The sequence below is a fragment of the Heterocephalus glaber genome, unplaced genomic scaffold (genome assembly GCF_053883595.1).
Source record: "Heterocephalus glaber isolate CG9 unplaced genomic scaffold, H.glaber_assembly_v1.0 deba00001662, whole genome shotgun sequence".
Lineage (NCBI taxonomy): Eukaryota > Metazoa > Chordata > Mammalia > Rodentia > Bathyergidae > Heterocephalus > Heterocephalus glaber.
The window spans coordinates 2,553,377-2,575,120 of NW_028258403.1; the positions used below are offsets into that span (position 1 = coordinate 2,553,377).

The window sequence follows — 21,744 nt, forward strand, 5'->3', positions numbered from 1 at the left end:
ATTACTTCAAAAAAAAAAAAAAAGTAAATAACTCCAGCCTTTCACAGGGCTTGTTTTACATTAAAGATAGGATGAATATAATGAGCTACAGAGGGGGTAGAGCACTGACTATGGAAGAATAAAAAAATCCATTGAAAGTTTTTGTTACATCCCTAAGCAGAAAAGCACAGATTAAATCTTGTGAGGAGACTGGATCGTCGACGCTGCATCCGGCCAGCAGAGGGCGCTGTTGTGCAAACTAGAGTCCTGGTTTCCCAGGAAGATCAGTACCTTCCCCTGGGCCCCTCCTCCCTGCAGCTGACTGAAGCTCCCCGCTGAGATCTCAGTTGGACAAGTGAGAAGGAACAGAGGACAGACGCGCCCAGCGTCACCCCAGCAGGTTTTGTGTGCTTAAACGCAGGGCGTGTCTAGCCTGGCTCCACTCACACCACCCATTTCCAAGAGCCTGGTCCCACCACAGCCACTTTCCTGTTCTCAGTCTGTCAGGACAGAGGCCTGCGTTGTTCCCAGTGCTCAGAGATGCTCCTGGTGCTCATTCTGGTCCTGGGGTTACATTTTGCCCCGAGTAAGTAAAATTTTGTGGTCATGTAAGTCACGGTTTCCTTATTTAAATCTTAGCAAAAACTATTTTTCTTTAACACTGACGGACATAATACGCATTTTCCAGGAGATGCCAGAGCTCAGTCAGTGAGCCAGCCTGACGCCCAAGTCATTGTCCGGGAAGGAGCCCCTCTGGAGCTGAGGTGCAAGTACACCTATGCTGGAGTCGTTTATCTCTTCTGGTACGTCCAGTATCCCGGGCAGGGCCTCCAGCCTCTCCTCAAGTACTATTCAGGAGACACCCGGGTTCAAGGCATCAAAGGCTTTGAGGCTGAATACAGCAAGAGCCAATCTTCCTTCCACCTGAGAAAACGCTTTGCGCACTGGAGCGACACAGCTGAGTACTTCTGTGCTCTGAGTACCACAGTGCCTGGGGCTGCAGAGGGAGCTGAACAAAAACTCTGAGACGCCAGGGAGGATGACTGCACTTGGAAGGCTTTGGGTTCTGATACAGCGGAAGCCATGGTGTTCCTATCCCACAGTAGGAAATGTTCAGGACTTGCTAGCCAGCTGTGAATTATTAAATATTAAGAATATTAAATATTAAATATTAAATGCTGTAAATCCACTTCAGAAATTTTCCAAATTGGTAGGATAGTAACTTTTGCTAATTTCTCCCATGTATCATCATTATTTTCTTTTTTTATTCTCCTTTGTTTTTATCTAGTTTCATAGGTGGAATATTAGAATTATTATTGGAATATATTAGAGATATCTTTAGAATGTATTAGATAGTAGAATAATATATATTTAGCATTGCTATAACTTTTTTTGTATTAAATTCTTTTATTGGTACATTGTAGGTATACAACACAATTACATTTCTCATTGGGAATTGTACCTTTATATAATGCATCTTGGTTCTTATATTTTCCCCATTCCTAGCCCTCCCTTCACGCCCTCCACCCTTCCCTATTTACAAAGATTTTATTTCCATTTTTTCCATTTCTCATCATTTTTCCTTTCCCTTCTTTCCTTTCCCCTGCCCCTCCCAATACCCCTACCCCTTTGGACCTTTTCTTCCTATTTTACATTATCGATTATTCATTCTAATCATTGGTACATTTTAGGTATACAATATAATGACATTCATCATTGGAAATTTGCACCTTTACATAGTCTCTCTTGGTTCTTATTTTTCACCCTTGCCCAGCCCTCCCTTCAACCCCTCCAGTCCTCCCTATTTACAAAGATTTTGTTCCTATTTTTCCATTTTCTCATATTAATCCCACTCCCTTCTATCCTTTCCCCTAGCCCTCCCACTTCCTTCCTCTTTGCCCCTTTTCTTCCTATTTCACATTGCCTATTACACATTTAGTCCTTATTTACACTTTCAGTTTCTCACATCAGAGAAACTATTTGGTATTTACACATGTGTGTCCTATTTACTTCACTTAAGAGTATTGCCTCAATGTGCATCCACTTAGCTATAAATGTCTCTAATTTCTCATTTTTTATGGCTGAGTAGTACTCCATTTTATAAAAAAACCCACATTTTCTTTATCCAGTCTCCAGTTGATGGGCACTTGGGCTGTTTCCAAGTTTTAGCTATTACAAACTGCGCTGCTATGAACATGGGTGCACATATATCACTGTGGTATGATTCTTTTAATTCTTTGGGGAAGATCCCCAGCAGTGGAATAGCTGGGTCAAATGGGACTTCCAGTCCTAGTTCTTTGAGGTATCTCCATACTGATTTTCACAGTGCTTGCACCAGTCTACACTCCCACCAGCAGTGGAGCAGGGTTCCTCTTTCCCCACAGCCCTGCCAGCATTGGTTATTGGTTGATTTCATGATAGCAGCCATTCTTTCTGGAGTGAAGTGGAATCTCAGCATTGTTTTCATTTGCATCTCTCCAATGACCAGTGATGTTGAACATTTTTTCATGTATTTATTTGCTATTTCTATTTCTTTGTGTGAGAAATGTCTGTTCATTTCAGATGCCCATTTTTGGATTGGGTCTATAAATTTGGGAGGTCTGATCTTTTTAAGTTCTTTATAGATTCTAGATAGTAGACCTTTGTCTGAGCAAGAGCAGGTGAAGATATTTTCCCACATTGTGGGTTGTCTCTTCACACTGCTGGTGGTTTCTCTTGCTGTGCAGAAGCTTTTTAATAAGAAGAGATCCCCCTTGTTGATTGTTTGTGCTAGTTCATGGGAAACTGAGGTTTTGTTCATAAAATCTTTTCCTACACCGATGTCTTCAAGGGTTCTACCTAAGCTCTGTTCCAACTGGTTCGGAGTTTCTCTTTTAATATTTAGATCTTTAATCCATTTTGATTTTAGTTTAGTGCATGGTGAGAGATATAGGTCTAGTTTGAATCTTTGGCAAGTTGAAGCCCAATTTTTCCAGTACCATTTATTAAAGAGGCTATCTTTCCTCCAGTGAAGGTGTTTGGCTCCTTTGTCGAAGATGAGATGGCTGAGTGTGTCTGGCATTGTTTCTGCATCTTCTAATCTGTTCCACTGGTCCTCAAGTCTGTTTCTTTGCCAGTACCATGCTGTTTTTATCACAGTAGCTTTGTAGTATAATTGCAGGTTGGGGATTGTGATACCCCTAGCCATGTCTCTGTTACCTAGAATTGCTTTTGCTATTCTGGGTCTCTTCTTGTTCCAAATGAATTTTTGGATTGTTTTCTCGAGGTCTATGAAGTATGCTGCTGGGATCTCAATTGGAATTGCATTAAATCTATATAGCAGTTTTGGAAGTATGGCCATTTTCACTATATTAATCCTTCCTACCCAGGAGCAGGGGATGTCTGTCCATTTTCTGATATCATCTTCAATCTCTCTTTTCAGAGTGCCATAGTTTTCAGAGAAGAGGTCTTTGATTCCTTTTGTTAGGGTGATTCCTAGGTATTTCAGTTTTTTGGATGCTATTGTGAAAGGAATTATTTGTCCTATTTCTCTCTCAGTGAGTCTGTCATTGGTTTAGAAGAAAGCTATTGATTTTTGTGTGTTGACCTTGTAACCAGCTACTTGACTGAATTTGGTTATTAAGTCTAGAAGACTTTTGGTGGAGTTCTTGGGGTCTTCTATATAGAGTATCATGTCATCTGCAAAGAATGACAATTTGACTTCTTCATGACCTATCTTTATTCCTTTTATTTCTTTCTCTTGTCTAATTGCTGTGGCTAATGTTTCCAGAACTATATTGAACAAGAGTGGTGATAGTGGACATCCTTGTCTTGTTCCTGATTTGAGTGTGAAGGATTTCAGTTTTTGACCATTTAGTATGATATTGGCTGTTGGTTTTTCATAGATGGCTTTTATCAGATTGAGGTAGAGACCGTCTATTCCAATTTTTTGTAGGGTTTTTATCATTAATGCATGTTGGACTTTGTCAAATGCTTTTTCTGCATCTATGGAGATAATCATATGGTTTTTGTCCTTGGCTCTATTGATATAGTGTATTACACTAATTGATTTTCATATATTGAACCATCCCTGCATCCCTGGGAGGAATCCCACTTGATCAGGGTGTATGATCTTCTTCATGATCTTCTGCATTCTGTTTGCCATTATCTTATTATGGATTTTTGTATCTATGTTCATTAGTGAGATTGGCCTATAGTTCTCTTTTTCAGTTGGGTCATTCTCTGCTTTGGGGATCAAGGTGATGCTTGCTTCCAGGAATGAATTCGGGAGTATTGCTTCCCTTTCAATTTCATTGAAGAGTTTAAAGAGTAGAGGCAGCAATTCCTCTCTAAATGTCTTGTAGAATTCAGCAGTGAAGCCATCAGGGCCCGGGCTTTTCTTAGTTGAGAAGTTTTTAATTACATTTTCAATTTCATTGGTTGATATTGGGTTGTTCAGAATTTTTAGGTCTTCTTCTTTCAACTTTGGTCATTCATATGTATCTAGGAATCTGTCCGTTTCTTCTGTGTTGTCCATCTTATTGGCATATAGGTTCTGGAAGTAGGTATTGATGATCCTCTGGATTTCTGCTGGGTCTGTTGTCATTTCACCCTTTTCATTCCTAATTGCATGGATTTGGGCCTTTTCTTTCCTTTTTCTGACAAGGTTGGCTAAAGGTTTGTCAATTTTGTTGATTCTTTTGAAGAACCAACTCTTGGCTTCATTGATTTTTTGTATCATTCTCTTAGTCTCTATTGCATTGATTTCTCCTCTGATCTTTATAATTTCCTCTCTTGTATGAGCTTTGGGGTTGTCCTGCTCTTCTTTTTCTAGAAGCTTGAGGTTCAACATCAGGTTGTTTAATTGGACTCATTTTGTTTGCCTGACATGCGTATTCACTGCTATGAATTTCCCTCGTAAGACAGCTTTCATTGTGTCCCATAGATTCTGATATGTTGTATTGTCATTGTCATTTAATTGAAGGAAGTGTCTGATTTCTTCTTTAATTTCCTCTGTGACCCATTGGTTTTTCAGAAGTGTGTTGTTCAATTTCCACATGGTTATGAAATTTTTTGAGTTTCTTTTGCTATGGATCTCCAATTTCATCACCCTATGGTCTGATAATATACAGGGGATAACTTCAATTCCTTTGCACTTACTTAAACATGTTCTATGTGTGAGTATGTGGTCTATTTTGGAGAATGACCCATGTGCAGCTGAGAAGAATGTGTATTCTGATTTTGTGGGGTGGAAGACTCTGTAAACATCTGTTAAGTTCATTTGTTCAAGAGTTCGATTGAGTTCTAGTATTTCATTACTTATTTTTAGTCTAGTTGATCTATCTATTTGTGACAGTGGGGCGTTGAGGTCCCCCACTACAATTGTATTAGTGCATATATGACTTTTCATGTCCGTTAGTATTTGTTTTACATAGTTGGGTGCACTAGTGTTTGGTGCATAGATACTTATGATTGTTATCTCTTCCTCTTGGATTCTTCCCTTTACAAGGATGTAGTGTCCTCCTTCGTCTCTCTTATTCAGTGTTGGTTTCAAATCTACTTGATCTGCCAAGAGGATAGCTACTCCTGCTTTTTTTCGGGTTCCTGTTGCATGCAATATTGTTTTCCACCCTTTAACTTTCAGTCTATGAGTTTCCTTTTGAATGAAGTGTGTTTCTTGTATGCAGCATATTGTTGGATTTTGCTTCTTGACCCATTCTGCCAGTCTATTTCTTTTGACTGGTGAATTGAGACCATTAACATTGATGGTTACAACTGAAACGTATTGACTTGTCATTGCCATGACTTTTTCTTTTTGTTGGGTTCTCCCCCTTTCCATTTAATTTCTTGTCATGCCAGATAGGTTCATTCTGCTTTGCTTCCTGGGGTTGTGATCCTCAATGTCTGTTGCTAGGATATTGTGTAAAATTCTTTGGAGTGCTGGTTTGGTATTCATGAAGTTCCTAAGGTGCTCTTTGTCATGAAAGTATCTTATTTCTCCATCCATTTTGAAAGATAGTTTTGCAGGGTACACCAATCTGGGTTGGAGGCTGTTTTACTTTAGGGCTTGGAATATGTCACTCCAAGCTCTTCCTGCCTTGATGGTTTGTGTTGAGAAGTCTGCTGTGATTCTGATGGGCTTTCCTTTGTATGTGATTTGTTTCTTTTCTCTGACTGCTTGGAGAACTTTGTTCTTCTGTTGTGTTTCTGGAATCTTAACAATTCTATGCCTATGTGTAGATTTTTTTTGATCAAGGCTATTTGGAGTCCTATATGCCTCACTTATCTGTATGTCAAGCTCTTTTCCCCTGCTTGGGAAGTTTTCTGCCATTATTTCTGTGAAGAGATTTTTTTATGTCATCTGCACTCTCTCCTGTTTCTTCATTGAGCCCAATCAGTCTTATGTTATTCTTTTTTGCATCATCTAGCAGCTGCTGGATTGATTTCTCATGTTCCCTTAGAATTTTGAAGCAATTTTTCTTTTCCTGGTCACTAATTGCAATCTTATCTTCTATATCTGAAGTTCTGTCCTCACCTTGGCTCATTCTGCTGTGTAGACTTTCAATGAAGTTTTTCATCTCCTGGAAATCTATTTGCATCTGTTTTATGGATTCCATTTGTTTCTTATGTTGGGATTCCATCATGTTCCTGAGCTCCTCTCTAGATTTATTAATCATGTCTTGCACTAGGGGCACAATTTCTCCTGTTATCTGAGAAATTATTTCTGATTTCCTTTTTTCCAGATCCCCTTTTGTTGCCAGTTCAGTGGGTCCAGGTGGTTGAGTATCAGAGTGTTCCATCTCATTTCCCTTTGGGGTTGCTGTAGGTGATCTGGAAGTCTGGTTTTAAGACTTATTTATGTGTTTTCTCATTTCGACTGGGGTGGGGGGCTGTTAGTGCCTGCACAGATTACCTCCTCTGAGCTGGGTGAGGTGGGACAGGGGCCAGGAGCAGCAGTAGGGATGGTGACCCAAAAGCACTTTCCTGTGGGCTGAGAGCAGCCAGAGGGATGGTGGCTGGGAAGTCCCTTTCTCTGGTCCAGGAGCAGTGGAATGGTGGCTCAGAAGCCCCTCCCTCTGGGCCGGGAGCAGTGGGACTCAGTACCATGGTCTGGTGGTCTGATGTCCTCTGTGTCTTTGTAGTGTGGAATCAGGTGGCTGTACAGAGGAGTGGGGGGGGTGTCCAGTGGATTGTTACCAGGGCGCGGGCTGATTCAGCATGTTCAGTGGGCTTATTCAGCATGTTCCACAGGACTCGGGACCTCGGTAGGGAGTTGGCAGACCTGCCTGCAGTGGGGGTGATTCCGAGTCTTCTGCATGGCTCGTGACCATGGTAGGGCATGCACAGACCTGCCTGTCTGCAGCAGGCTGATTTGGCCTGTTCTGCACAACTTGGGACCTCAGTAGGGCATGGGCAGAGCTGCCTGTCTGCAGCAGGGTGATTCAGCATGTTCTGCATGACTTGGGACCTTGGTAGGGCATGGGCAGACCTGCCTGTCTGCAGCAGGGTGATTCAGCGTCTTCCATGCGACTCTGTGAAATTGAAAATGTAATTAAACATTTACCAACAGATGCCGAATCAGCCCGCTGCAGACAGGCAGGTCTGTGCACACCCTACTGAGGTCCTGAGTCACACAGAAGACACTGAATCACCCCGCTGTAGACAGGCAGCCACCTGATTCTACATTACAAAGATGCAGAGGACACCAGACCACCAGACCAAGGTACTGAGTCCCACTGTTAACGGCCCAGAGGTAGGGGCTTCTGAGCCATCGTCCCACTGCTCCTGGTCCAGAGGAAGGGGCTTCCCAGTCACCATCCCTCCTGCTGTTCCCACCCCAGAGGAAAGGGCTTTTGGGCCACCTTCTATCCTGCTGCTCCTGGCCCAGAGGAAGGGGCTTCTGGGCCACCATCCCTCCCACCACTCCCGGCCCAGAGGGAGGGGTTTCTGAGCCACCATCCCACTGCTCCTGGTCCAGAGGAAGGGGCTTCCCAGCCACCATCCCTCTGGCTGCTCTCAGCCCACAGGAAAGTGCTTTTGGGTCACCATCCCTACTGCTGCTCCTGGCCCCTGTCCCACCTCACCCAGCTCAGAGGAGGTAATCTGTGCAGGCACTAACAGCCCCCCACCCCAGTCGAAATGAGAAAATACATAAATAAGTCTTAAAACCAGACTTCCAGATCACCTACAGCAACCCCAAAGGGAAATGAGATGGAACACTCTGATACTCAACCACCTGGACCCACTGAACTGGCAACAAAAGGGGATCTGGAAAAAAGGAAATCAGAAATAATTTCTCAGATAACAGGAGAAATTGTGCCCCTAGTGCAAGACATGATTAATAAATCTAGAGAGGAGCTCAGGAACATGATGGAATCCCAACATAAGAAACAAATGGAATCCATAAAACAGATGCAAATAGATTTCCAGGAGATGAAAAACTCCACTGAAAGTCTACACAGCAGAATGAGCCAAGGTGAGGACAGAACTTCAGATATAGAAGATAAGATTGCAATTAGTGACCAGGAAAAGAAAAATTGCTTCAAAATTCTAAGGGAACATGAGAAATCAATCCAGCAGCTGCTAGATGATGCAAAAAAGAATAACATAAGACTGATTGGGCTCAATGAAGAAACAGGAGAGAGTGCAGATGACATAAAAAAATCTCTTCACAGAAATAATGGCAGAAAACTTCCCAAGCAGGGGAAAAGAGCTTGACATACAGATAAGTGAGGCATATAGGACTCCAAATAGCCTTGATCAAAAAAAATCTACACATAGGCATAGAATTGTTAAGATTCCAGAAACACAACAGAAGAACAAAGTTCTCCAAGCAGTCAGAGAAAAGAAACAAATCACATACAAAGGAAAGCCCATCAGAATCACAGCAGACTTCTCAACACAAACCATCAAGGCAGGAAGAGCTTGGAGTGACATATTCCAAGCCCTAAAGTAAAATAGCCTCCAACCCAGATTGGTGTACCCTGCAAAACTATCTTTCAAAATGGATGGAGAAATAAGATACTTTCATGACAAAGAGCACCTTAGGAACTTCATGAATACCAAACCAGCACTCCAAAGAATTTTACACAATATCCTAGCAACAGACATTGAGGATCACAACCCCAGGAAGCAAAGCAGAATGAACCTATCTGGCATGACAAGAAATTAAATGGAAAGGGGGAGAACCCAACAAAAAGAAAAAGTCATGGCAATGACAAGTCAATACGTTTCAGTTATAACCATCAATGTTAATGGTCTCAATTCACCAATCAAAAGAAATAGACTGGCAGAATGGGTCAAGAAGCAAAATCCAACAATATGCTGCATACAAGAAACACACTTCATTCAAAAGGAAACTCATAGACTGAAAGTTAAAGGGTGGAAAACAATATTGCATGCAACAGGAACCCGAAAAAAAGCAGGAGTAGCTATCCTCTTGGCAGATCAAGTAGATTTGAAACCAACACTGAATAAGAGAGATGAAAGAGGACACTACATCCTTGTAAAGGGAAGAATCCAAGAGGAAGAGATAACAATCATAAGTATCTATGCACCAAACACTAGTGCACCCAACTATGTAAAACAAATACTAACGGACATGAAAAGTCATATATGCACTAATACAATTGTAGTGGGGGACCTCAACGCCCCACTGTCACAAATAGATAGATCAACTAGACTAAAAATAAGTAATGAAATACTAGAACTCAATCAAACTCTTGAACAAATGAACTTAACAGATGTTTACAGAGTCTTCCACCCCACAAAATCAGAATACACATTCTTCTCAGCTGCACATGGGTCATTCTCCAAAATAGACCACATACTCACACATAGAACATGTTTAAGTAAGTGCAAAGGAATTGAAGTTATCCCCTGTATATTATCAGACCATAGGGTGATGAAATTGGAGATCCATAGCAAAAGAAACTCAAAAAATTTCACAAACACGTGGAAATTGAACAACACACTTCTGAAAAACCAATGGGTCACAGAGGAAATTAAAGAAGAAATCAGACACTTCCTTCAATTAAATGACAATGACAATACAACATATCAGAATCTATGGGACACAATGAAAGCTGTCTTACGAGGGAAATTCATAGCAGTGAATACGCATGTCAGGCAAACAAAATGAGCCCAATTAAACAACCTGATGTTGAACCTCAAGCTTCTAGAAAAAGAAGAGCAGGACAACCCCAAAGCTCATACAAGGGAGGAAATTATAAAGATCAGAGGAGAAATCAATGCAATGGAGACTAAGAGAATGATACAAAAAATCAATGAAGCCAAGAGTTGGTTCTTCAAAAGAATCAACAAAATTGACAAACCTTTAGCCAACCTTGTCAGAAAAAGGAAAGAAAAGGCCCAAATCCATGCAATTAGGAATGAAAAGGGTGAAATGACAACAGACCCAGCAGAAATCCAGAGGATCATCAATACCTACTTCCAGAACCTATATGCCAATAAGATGGACAACACAGAAGAAACGGACAGATTCCTAGATACATATGAATGACCAAAGTTGAAAGAAGAAGACCTAAAAATTCTGAACAACCCAATATCAACCAATGAAATTGAAAATGTAATTAAAAACTTCTCAACTAAGAAAAGCCCGGGCCCTGATGGCTTCACTGCTGAATTCTACAAGACATTTAGAGAGGAACTGCTGCCACTACTGTTTATACTCTTCAATGAAATTGAAAGGGAAGCAATACTCCCAAACTCATTCCTGGAAGCAAGCATCACCTTGATCCCCAAAGCAGAGTATGACCCAACTGAAAAAGAGAACTATAGGCCAATCTCACTAATGAACATAGATACAAAAATCCTTAATAAGATACTGGCAAACAGAATGCAGAAGATCATGAAGAAGATCATGAAGAAGATCATACACCCTGATCAAGTGGGATTCCTCCCAGGGATGCAGGGATGGTTCCATATATGAAAATCAATCAATGTAATACACTATATCAATAGAGCCAAGGACAAAAACCATATGATTATCTCCATAGATGCAGAAAAAGCATTTGACAAAGTCCAACATGCATTTATGATAAAAACCCTACAAAACATTGCAATAGATGGTCTCTACCTCAAACTGATAGAAGCCATCTATGAAAAACCAACAGCCAATATCATACTAAATGGTCAAAAACTGAAATCCTTCACACTCAAATCAGGAACAAGACAAGGATGTCCACTATCACCACTCTTGTTCAATATAGTTCTGGAAACATTAGCCACAGCAATTAGACAAGAGAAAGAAATAAAAGGAATAAAGATAGGTAATGAAGTCAAATTGTCATTCTTTGCAGATGACATGATACTCTATATAGAAGACCCCAAGAACTCCACCAAAAGTCTTCTAGACTTAATAACCAAATTCCGTCAATAGCTGGTTACAAGGTCAACACACAGAAATCAATAGCTTTCCTCTACACAAATGATAGACTCACTGAGAGAGAAATAGGGCAAATAATTCCTTTCACAATAGCATCCCAAAAACTGAAATGCCTAGGAATCAACCCAACGAAAGAAATCAAACACCTCTTCTCTGAAATCTATGGCACTCTGAAAAGAGAGATTGAAGATGATATCAGAAAATGGACAGACATCCCCTGCTCCTGGCTAGGAAGGATTAATATTGTGAAAATGGCCATACTTACATTTTCAATTTCACTGATTGATATTGGTTTGTTTAGAATTTTTATATCTTCTTCCTTTGGTAATTAATTTTGGTAATTAACTTTGGTAATTCATATGTATTTCAGAATCTGCCCATTTCTTCTGCATTTTCCATTTTATTCGAGTACAGTTTCCTGCGCATTTCTTCTGCGTTTTCCATTTTATTCAAGTACAGGATTTCAAAGTAGGTGTTGATGATCCTCTGGATTTCTGCTGGATCTGCTGTGACTTCACCTTTTTTGTTCCTAATTGATGAATTTCTTTCCTTTTTTCACAAGGTTGGCTAAGGATTTATCAATTTTATTTATTCTTTCAAAAAACTAATTCTTCGATTCATTGATTTTTTTTTTTGTGTGGTTGTTTTAGTCTCCATTGCACTGATTTCTGCTCTGAACTTTATAATTTCCTCCCTTGAATGAGGTTTGGGTGTGTCTTGCTCTCCTTTTTCTAGGAGCTTGAGGTTCTGCATTTGGTTTTTTATTTGAGCTTGCTCTGTTTTCCTAGTATGGGCATTGATTGCTATGAATTTCCCCAGAAGAACTGCTTTCATTATTTCCCACAAATTCCTGTATGTTGTATTGGCATTATCATTTAATTGTAGAAACTGTCTCATTTCTTCTTTAATTTTCTCTGTGACCCATTGGTTGTTTAGGAGAGTGTTATTCAATTTTCATGTGTTTGTGAAATTCTTGTGATTTCTAATGCTATTGATCTCCAGTTTAATTGCACTATGGTCTGATAATATACGGGGGATAGCTTCAATTGCTTTGCATTTAATTGCACATGTCCTATGAGCTAGCATGTTGTCTATTTTGGAGAATGACCTGTGTGCAGCTGAAGATAATGTGTATTCTGATTTTGTTGGGTGGAACACTCTGTAGACATCTTTTAAGTCCATTTGTTCAAAAGTTTGGTTCAGTTCTAGTATTTCTTTGTTGATATTTTGTCTAGATGATCTGTCTATTTGTGACAGTGCAGTATTGAGGTCCCCCACTACAATTGTATTAGTGCTCATTTTTTTTCATGTCCATTAATACTTGGTTTGTATAGCTGGAGGCATTAGTATTTGAGATATATATATATATTTAAGATTGTCATCTCTTCCTCTTGGATTGTTCCCTTTACAAGGATGTAGTGACCTTTGTCTCTTAGTTTTGGTTTGAAATCTACTTTGCCTACAAATGAAATAGCCACGTTTGCTTTTTTCTGGGCTCCTGTCACAGGAAGAACTTTTTTCTATCCTTTTTCTTTCAGTCTATGAATTTCTTTTTGAACTACGTGTGTTTCTTGTGTACAGAATACTGTTGGATTTTGCTTCTTGATCCATTCTTCCAGTCTATTTCTTTTGATTGGTGAATTGAGGCCATTAACGTTGATGGTTATAACTGATATGTATTGACTTATCCTTGTCATGTTATTTTCCTGCTGTTGGCTCTTTTATTTTTTATTTTTCCTCCTCTCCCTTTAATTTCTTTCCTTGCCTGGTGGGTTTGTTCTGTTGGGCCTCATGGAGTTGTGACCTTCATTGCCTTTTTCTAGGATATTGTTTAGAATTGTTTGGAGTGCTTGTTTGGTATTCATGAAGTTTCTCAGGTGTTCTTTGTTGTATCTTCTTTCCCCATCAATTTTGAAAGATAGTTTTGCAGGATACAGGAGGTTGTTTTCTTTTAGGGCATGAGACTCCTCACTTCTGGCTCTCCTAGACTTGAGAGTTTGTGGTGAAAAGTCTGCTGTTATTCTGATGGGCTTTCCTTTGCAAGTGATTTGTTTCTTTTCTCTAACTGCTTGTAGTATTTTGTTCTTCTGTTGGGTTTTCAGGATCTTGATTATTATATGTCTAGGTGTAGAGTATTTTTATCATGGCTAGTTGGAGTCCTATATGCCACACTTATCTGTATGTTAAATTCTTTCACTCTGTTTGGGAAGTTTTCTACCATTAATTCTGTGAACAGTTTTTTAATGTCATTTGTACTTTCTCCGGCTTTTTCGTGTATTCCTATCAGTCTTATATTATTGCTTTTTGCATCATCTTGGAGCTGGTGGATCGATTTCTCATTGTCCCTTACTATTTTTAAGAAATCTCCCTTTTCATCATCACTGACTGCAATCCTGTCTTCTATATCTGAAATTCTGTCTTCACATTGACTAATTTTGCTGTGAATGCTTTCAATAGAGTTTTTAATCTCCTGGATATCTGTTTGAATCTGTTTCATGGACTCTATTTCTTTTTTATGTTGGCCATTCATGCTTTCCAGTTCTTTCCTATGCTGGGCATTCATGGCTTCCATCATGGTCCTGAGCTCATCTATTTTCTTATCTGTTTCTGCTCTAGAGTCTCTAACCATGTCTTACATTCTGCACATCATCTCTGTAGTTATCTGTTTTGAGTTTTTTTGAGTTATTTCTGTTTTGAATTTTTCTAAAGCCTCATTCATCTGTATTGTTACTTCCTGTGCTATCAGTTCACAGTGTCCAGGTGGTTGATTATCATATTTTTCCACCTCATTTCCTCCAGAATTTGCCTTTGGTGAGCTGGAAGTCTGGGTTTGCACCTTGTTTAGGTGTTTTTTCATTTCTATTTTTGTTGTTGGAACTGTTTTTGGTTTAATTCCTGGGTTGATACTTCAATATTGCTTATTGTAAGTATCTTTGTTGCTTGTATTTAGAACCCTTACAGAATGATTGCTCCTCAGAGGTGTCATCCAGATATAGTTGATCTTCAGGTTTTGAGTCTTTAATGGGAAATCTCATTTTCAGTATACCAAGAAGGACAACTGATTAGATCAATGACAACATATTAGCCCAAGTGATACAATCAGCAGCAACAATAGCATCAAGCACAGCTTAGAAAATGACAATTTGTGGTAGTTATTAATCTATCACTTTTAACTGTGTGAATGAAATCAAAACTGAGGACCAGCCCAAAATATGTTTATAGTGAAAAAACTCTTCAATATAGCAAATTTACCCTTCAGGATGGGGGCTTAGAAGGAGTTGGGGAAGGAGGGATAGATAGGTACAAGTTTAGGGAAAGATTAGAAGTGAGGCCAGCAGACACAGGAAGATCACACAAACTCTAGGAAAGTGTTGGAAACAAGAGGAAAAGACAAAATGAAAGAAAGACAAGACCAGAACAACCAAACAGCAATAGGGAAACTAGAAAATGTATTCATATTCCTTTAAAACTGATGACAATCAAGAGAAGGAAAAAGAGAGAAGAAAAGAAAAAGAAAGAAAAAAAAAATCCAAATTAGGACAGTAGCATGAACAAAAAGAGGGAGAGATGAACAAGGTGTGTGTGTGTGTGTGTGTGTGTGTGTGTGTGTGTGTGTGTGAGAGAGAGACAGAGAGAGAGAGAGGGAAAAGAAAAAAATAAAAATAAGAGAAAAAAATAACTTTGAAAATAAAAACTAAAAATAAAAATAGAGGGCCTCCTTCAGGGTATGTCTCTACTGTCACAATAGACAACATGGGCAGCAGTATGCAGATCTCAGTCAATTAATCTCAGCAAGCCAGCAGCAGTCCCCAGAGATTCAGACTGTTTTCTGGCTGCACAGCCCAAATTGAGCTTCCTGAGCTCCTGCTGGGTCAAACTCTTCGAGGTTTTACTGCAGGTTCCAGCTGCACTTCCTCTGGAGATAGTCCAGGTTCCAATGGGAGGTGAGGATCCCTCCAACTTACCAGGTACAAGTGGTCTGGTATACCTTTATTGCAGAAATTTTCTTCACTTTTCCAGTGGGGTTCAATTTTCATCAACGAGCTTCAGAGAGGCCTTCTTTCTGTTGTTCACTTCTGCTCTATCTTCTGGAGCTCAGAACAATGTACTTTATGACCTCCTGGAACTCTGTGGTGTGGATCCAGGTAATGGCTTGGCCCAGCTGTGTGTGTGGGTGCTGCTGGCACCCATGTGGCTCACCTCCTTGGCATTGGGGGGGCTCTACTCCTCAGTGCTCAGGTATGGTGGTACAGTGGCCCGAGAGGCTCACCTCCTCCAAGTTATAATGATTCTTCAATGAATACCCACCTGGTCACTATTTTTATTTCATTTAACAAAGATGAATTGAAAAATGTGAGTGAAAACATTGATGAAAAATATCAGTCACTGCTCTACCTGTTTGTGACCAATGTTGAGAAACACAGAATAACTCAATAATGACTTGACTTTCTATTACTTCCTGTGATTTCATCTAAACTCTTTTATGATATTTTAATAGCTCAGAGAGTGACCAAAACAGATCCGTGGGACTACCAAAGCTTGTATTAAAATGTTCAACATAATTGATGTCCTCCCAGCTACACAGACACCCTAGGATTCACTACAGAAGTACTATGTGCCAGGAAGAGTCCTACAAACAAAAAACGTCCTTTATATTGGCAAAGGCCATCTGAAGACTGACAGGCACTTTATAAATGAAATCAGGAATGAGGATACCCCTGACCTTTAGAAGGAGCCCAGGAAAGCATTCACCCCATGTCCATCCCTGTCCACCAGGGGGTGCAGCTTCCTAACCCAAGCTCATTTTCTGAGCAAACTAGGGTTACACTCATCCTTGCCGTAGGACTTCAACAGATCTTCTTGTTAAATCAAATCATTTAGGTTATGCTCTCAAGATGAACATTTCTCCAAGCTCTGTAACTGTGATATTCTTCATACTTGGTGGTGAGTAAAATACCTTTTAAAATTTGGACTTCTATGATGTTAGCAAATTTTTACCCATAAATCTGTCTCCCCAAGGTGACACAGATCTCTTTTTTCCCCAGGAAGGACATATGGAGACTCAGTGACACAGACAGAGGGTCAAATTACTGTCCCAGAAGAGGCTATGCTGGTCATAAACTGCACTTATACAGCCACAGGATACCCTGCTCTTTTCTGGTATGTCCAATATCCTGGAGAAGGTCCACAGCTCCTCTTCAGAGTCTCAAAGGCCAACAACAAGGGAAGCAACAAAGGCTTTGAAGCCACATATGATAAAGAAACCAGCTCCTTCCACTTGAAGAAATCCTCAGTGCAAGAGCCAGACTCGGCTGTGTACTACTGTGCTCTGAGTGACACAGTAGCAGGAACTGCAGGGGGAGCTGAGCACAAAGTCTGAGCAGTGACAAGAGCCTGGCTGCTGAGTGTCTGCCTCTGGGGCCACTTTGGTTTCTCCACAGACTGTGAAGTGTATGCTTCTGTTTCTCTCACTGATGTATAGAAATATCCAGAGCAGAAGACAAGACGTAGATATCACCCATACCTGCCTCTTTATTAGTAATGCTGAAAGGAGAATCTGACACCAACAGTTCCTCATGCAAGGGCAAAGTAATTTCAAGGTAAAACCACAGAAACAATGAGTGGTCTCTTTGTTTATCTTTGCATACACAGTCCAGCCCCACATCTGGTTACAGGCTATCCTGGAAAATTTTGCTGTCCTTACAATTTTAGGCAGATATCTGTGATAGAGAAAGTTGCATTCTTATAATGTTTTTCTAACAAAATCAGAAACAATAGAAGAGCTACTGTCCAAACCCCCAAAGTCTGGGATTCTTTTTTTGGCAGTGGAAAATGCTTTGTTACTTTATTGACAGAAAGCAACAAATAATACTGTGATAAAAATATTTCAAAAGTAGACTGTATACTTTGTTGTATAATCAGGAAGTTCACAAAAGAGTAATAGAAAAACAACAGTATCAATGAATTGTACAAGTGAATTAAAAGTAGAAACCAAATGTAAAAAGGCATGCTGCCTCTACTTATGTATCAAGTGCATAATAAATAATGCACCATGATCTGACTCCTTTCTTGTTGGCTTTTAAATATACCATTTAAATAGTAAAAGTTACAGTTGCTTCTTGTACAATCCCAAATGGCTATATCATCAAAATCTAAAAATGTATGACTAAGTTCATTCTGTAAACATGTTTACAATCAAATGTAAAAAGATGACTTACATATGAAAAATGAGATCTTTATTAGAGTTGCACAGCTTTATTTTCACCATTTCCTGCCTTCTTCTGCTCATGGACCAATGTCTGTGAGATGCGAGAACAGTGATCAGTGATTGGTTCTGAAAGGGTAGCTGGAGGGCACCTTCCACCTGCTCACAAGAGGGAAAGCCTGGGCTTCTCAATAGAGAAAAATGGGGAGAGAAGGAAGCAGAACAGAACTTCAAACACTACAACAATGCTAAGAGAGGAAAGGGACTTTCATCATGTGGAGGAAGGGCTTCTCTTTCGGTAAATCAGAAGGTAGCTACAGAGTGATGTTCAAAAGAAAGGGAGGGGATGAAAGCATAATTGAAATGGCCATGCTTAAGTGATGAATGTCTATGACTAGTACATAAATAGTCAGCTTTATAAGAATGCCTCAAGTGAGTTAGTTTTAGGGCCAGTGGGAGGTTAAGCATATACTCTTATCTTTATGAAATATCATGGAAAGGACAGTAAACCAACTAACAGAGTATAGAAAAGATGACAGCAGTGAAGTCAGTAGAAGTTCAGAGGATGAGCAGGTATATGGAGAATGAAATGTTGTATCACAGAGAAGGAAAAGATGCAACCTAGGCCTAGTGAGGGAAGCCACCAAGGGCCATCACATGTGGGGCATCCTGGGCACCTGCATTGGGTGATGGAGGAGTCTGAAGTGCTGATTGCTTTCAGATCATTGGGGAAGATGGTGTGTGTATTGAAGATATTTGGAAGGGAGAGAGTGAAGGAGTGGAACAAGTGGAGAAAATGTATAATTAGCAGACCATCCATGCTCTCCACTGCAGCTGGCACAGCAGAAAATAATCATTTTCCAAATCCAGCAGAAAATTGAAAATGTCTTTAATGAATTGAGGAACAGCATGCTAAAAAGTAAGAAAGCAAAAAATTATAATACATAGATATAATGTTTAATTAATCAACATAGGGAAGTAATATGTTATTCAAGAAATAGACTTACCCTTAGTAGTCTGTGTGGTTCCAAATACTGTCACCTGATAGCTTCCACTAACTTACACCATCAGTGGCACTGATTAGGCAGAATGTCTCTTTCTTCCAAACCTTGTGTATGCCAACCTTTTTTAACCTTTGCTTATTAGTTAGGATTTCCTTTTTATATAAATAATTTATTTAATTATGAATCAGATGGAGCTTTATTTAGCATATTTAAGTCATGCATATTTTCTGTATATCATCCATACATATATCTGCCCACTTTCAATGATATAATCTCTGTTCTTCACATCTATCTTGGGTCCAGCCATCATATATTTGCAACCTTCCATTCATTTTTAGTGACTTAATTTTTTTAGAGTAGTTTTAGGTTACAGCAAAATTGAGAGGAAAGGTACTGTATCAGTTAGGGTTCACTAGAGAAATAAATATATATTTAATGTTTTCCCTGCTGGGTTTTGTTTTTGCTCTGGTTTGATTCTTTTCTATTTCCATTCCTCTGTTTGGTATGTGAATGTTTGCCTTGTGCCATTTTTATTTTGGGAGTATGTAAGTTGCACTTTGATTTTTTTAAAAGCTCATGGCTAAGCGTCTGTCTTGTGTCTCTTAGAAGATTTTGGACTTGGACATTTGAGCAACACTGGAACTGCTGAGATTTTGGAAACTTTTGGAGATGGGCTGAATGTACTTTATATTATTAGGTTGACACAAGCCTTTAGGTCCAAGGGTGGAATATTATGGTTTAGATTTGAAATGTTTATGGTTTAGATTTCGTGTGATATGGCTTTGTTGCCAACTAATCAACTTTTTGGGAAGTGGTTGTATAATGGATCAGGAATGGATTAATTCACTGATGAGATTATAATCTGATAGTGTTATTAGGAGGGGATGGAAACAGAAGGTGGGGCCTAACTGAAGGGAGTCAATCATGGGCTTGATGTTGGAGACTATAACTCTCCGTGGCCTCTTCCTCTTTACTTCTTTCCCTCTCTCTTCTTCCTTGCAAGCAGCTCTGCTCCACTGTGGTCTTCTGCCATGATGTTCTGTTTCATCTCAGGTTCACAGCAATGGAACCAGCTAACTTTAGATTAAAACATCTGAAACCATCAGATAAAATAGATCTTTCTTCCCCTAAAATGATTTCTCAGATATTTGGTCACAGCTGTGACAACTGAGTAATATTGTGGACATTAAGGATCATTTCTATTGTTTTATATCGTATGGGTTTGGACTAATATATAATAACATATATCTACCAGTATCACACAGAATACTTTTGCTGTCATCTATGTCCTTTGTGTTCGACCTGTTCACTCCATTGCCAACCCAAATCCTGCCAACAATTTACCTTTTTACACTGTGTGGTTTTGCTCCGCCATGTGTTCAATGGTTGTGCTTTTGGAAAGTGGTTGGATCATGAGGGTGTTATATCATCAGTGGATGTATCCACTGATGAATTCATATCTGAGTAAGCTGTTAGAAGGTGGAGCCTGGTTGGAGAAGGTATGTCACTGGGGAAATGATTTTGGAGGGTTTACGTATCTCTCTGGCTCTTTGTTTCTCTTTCTGCTTCCGGGCTGACATGGTTGAGCAGCTTTCCTTCACCCTGCACCATGCTATTTCTTCATGGGAACTAGCTGAACATGGACTGAAACCTCTGAAACTCTGAGCTAAATAAACTTCTCCTCCTTCAATTTGTGGGTGGTAGGCATTTTGTCCTAATGATGGGAAAATGACTAAAAGACTTATCATTCATATTTTCAGATGAGAAAGCTAAAGCTTAGTTCTTCTATATTGATGAAATATTACTATTCTACTTTCTGAGAATTTCTTTGCCTAATGGTACAAACAGGAAATGTTCAATTGATGAGTCAGATTTGGGGCACAGCTCTCCAGAGTAGAGAATAGCTGAGCACATCTTTGGTGGCATCGTGGCTTTATTTTTTAGTAAGTTAGTGATGAGTTTTAGCGAGGTTAACACAGAAAGTTCAGGGAACATTTTCTTAGTATTTGAAACTGAGGTTTAGTGCATTGTGTAGGAGGAGGGAGGAAAATGGAGCCATATTCTAGTTCATCTTTCTAGTTTTCATCCCTGTTATACTGCCAACTTAATGTGGTAAATATAGGACACCATGTAGCTGGTGGGAGCTGTCTGTGAAACATTTTGTGGCAGTTTTCATTCACTCAAGCGTTGAACACATGTCTATCAGTTCCTAGTATGTGCCAGCACTCATTTTAGGCTTTAGGAGTCATTGATATTGAATGTAACAGATAAACATTTTTGGAACTCACTTTCCTGATGGTTCTGTGCTGCACAGAGGAAAGCTGAGTCTGTCTGAGAATCAGATGATTTTTAGAGAATGCAATGAAAATTTAGTCTTAAAATAATCATTTATTGTCTCTATGGAAGCAGATAAATCTTTCTCTCATTATGAGTGTTGGATATTTTGCTAAAGCTGAATTCTTCTGAGTCTGGGGAGAAGTACTTCAGAAGCCTGTTGTAATGGTTTGCAGTCATGGAACTGGCTTCCACATTGAAGTAGAGTTGAGGAGGACCTATTGCGTCTTGGTACCAAATCAACCTGGAAAGTGATAGCTTACAGGCTGCTGCAGGGAAAACAAATGTAATTAAGCCTGACTCTTCATTCAACAATAAAACTGTAGAGATCAACTAAGATAAATACCATATATCAGAGGTGGCATACCTATGGCATGTACACTGCATCAGGCTGTTTGTATCATTAAAAGCTCTGAAAGATTTACCATTACTGTCATATATGATTGCATTGATGAATAATATTAAATAATTGGACATTATTTTAAATACATTCAAGAGTAGCTTTCTGGGATCAAAGATTATAAATTCCAGTTTTAAATGCAACTATAACTTATAATATGAAGTTCTTTGTATTCTTTGAGGGACTCTGCTCAACACAGGCTAAATGGGTGTTTTGAAACCATCAGAACAGAGAGTCTCATCCCACTGTGACACGGTTATACAAGTATCCTACACACATCAAAGTGCTTTTGTGTTTCTAGGGATCTTCCTTCCCTGAGCAGGTGTGAGTAGCCCATAGCTGGGGCCCTGAACATCCAGGAAAAATAGGCATTACCACCCACTGCAAAGACCTTTCCCTCATGTACAGTGTTAAAGCAGAACACTACAAAAATCTT

General features: G+C 39.6%; 1 gene segment (V, D, J or C); it reads left to right on the top strand.

Annotated features, from left to right (window-relative positions):
* Positions 1-265: 265 nt before the first annotated feature.
* Positions 266-1,164, top strand: LOC110345828 (T cell receptor alpha variable 8-3-like). The segment is given in 2 exon segments: positions 266-565; positions 668-1,164. Coding segments are annotated over 2 exon segments (384 nt in total).
* The last annotated feature ends 20,580 nt before the right edge of the window (positions 1,165-21,744 follow it).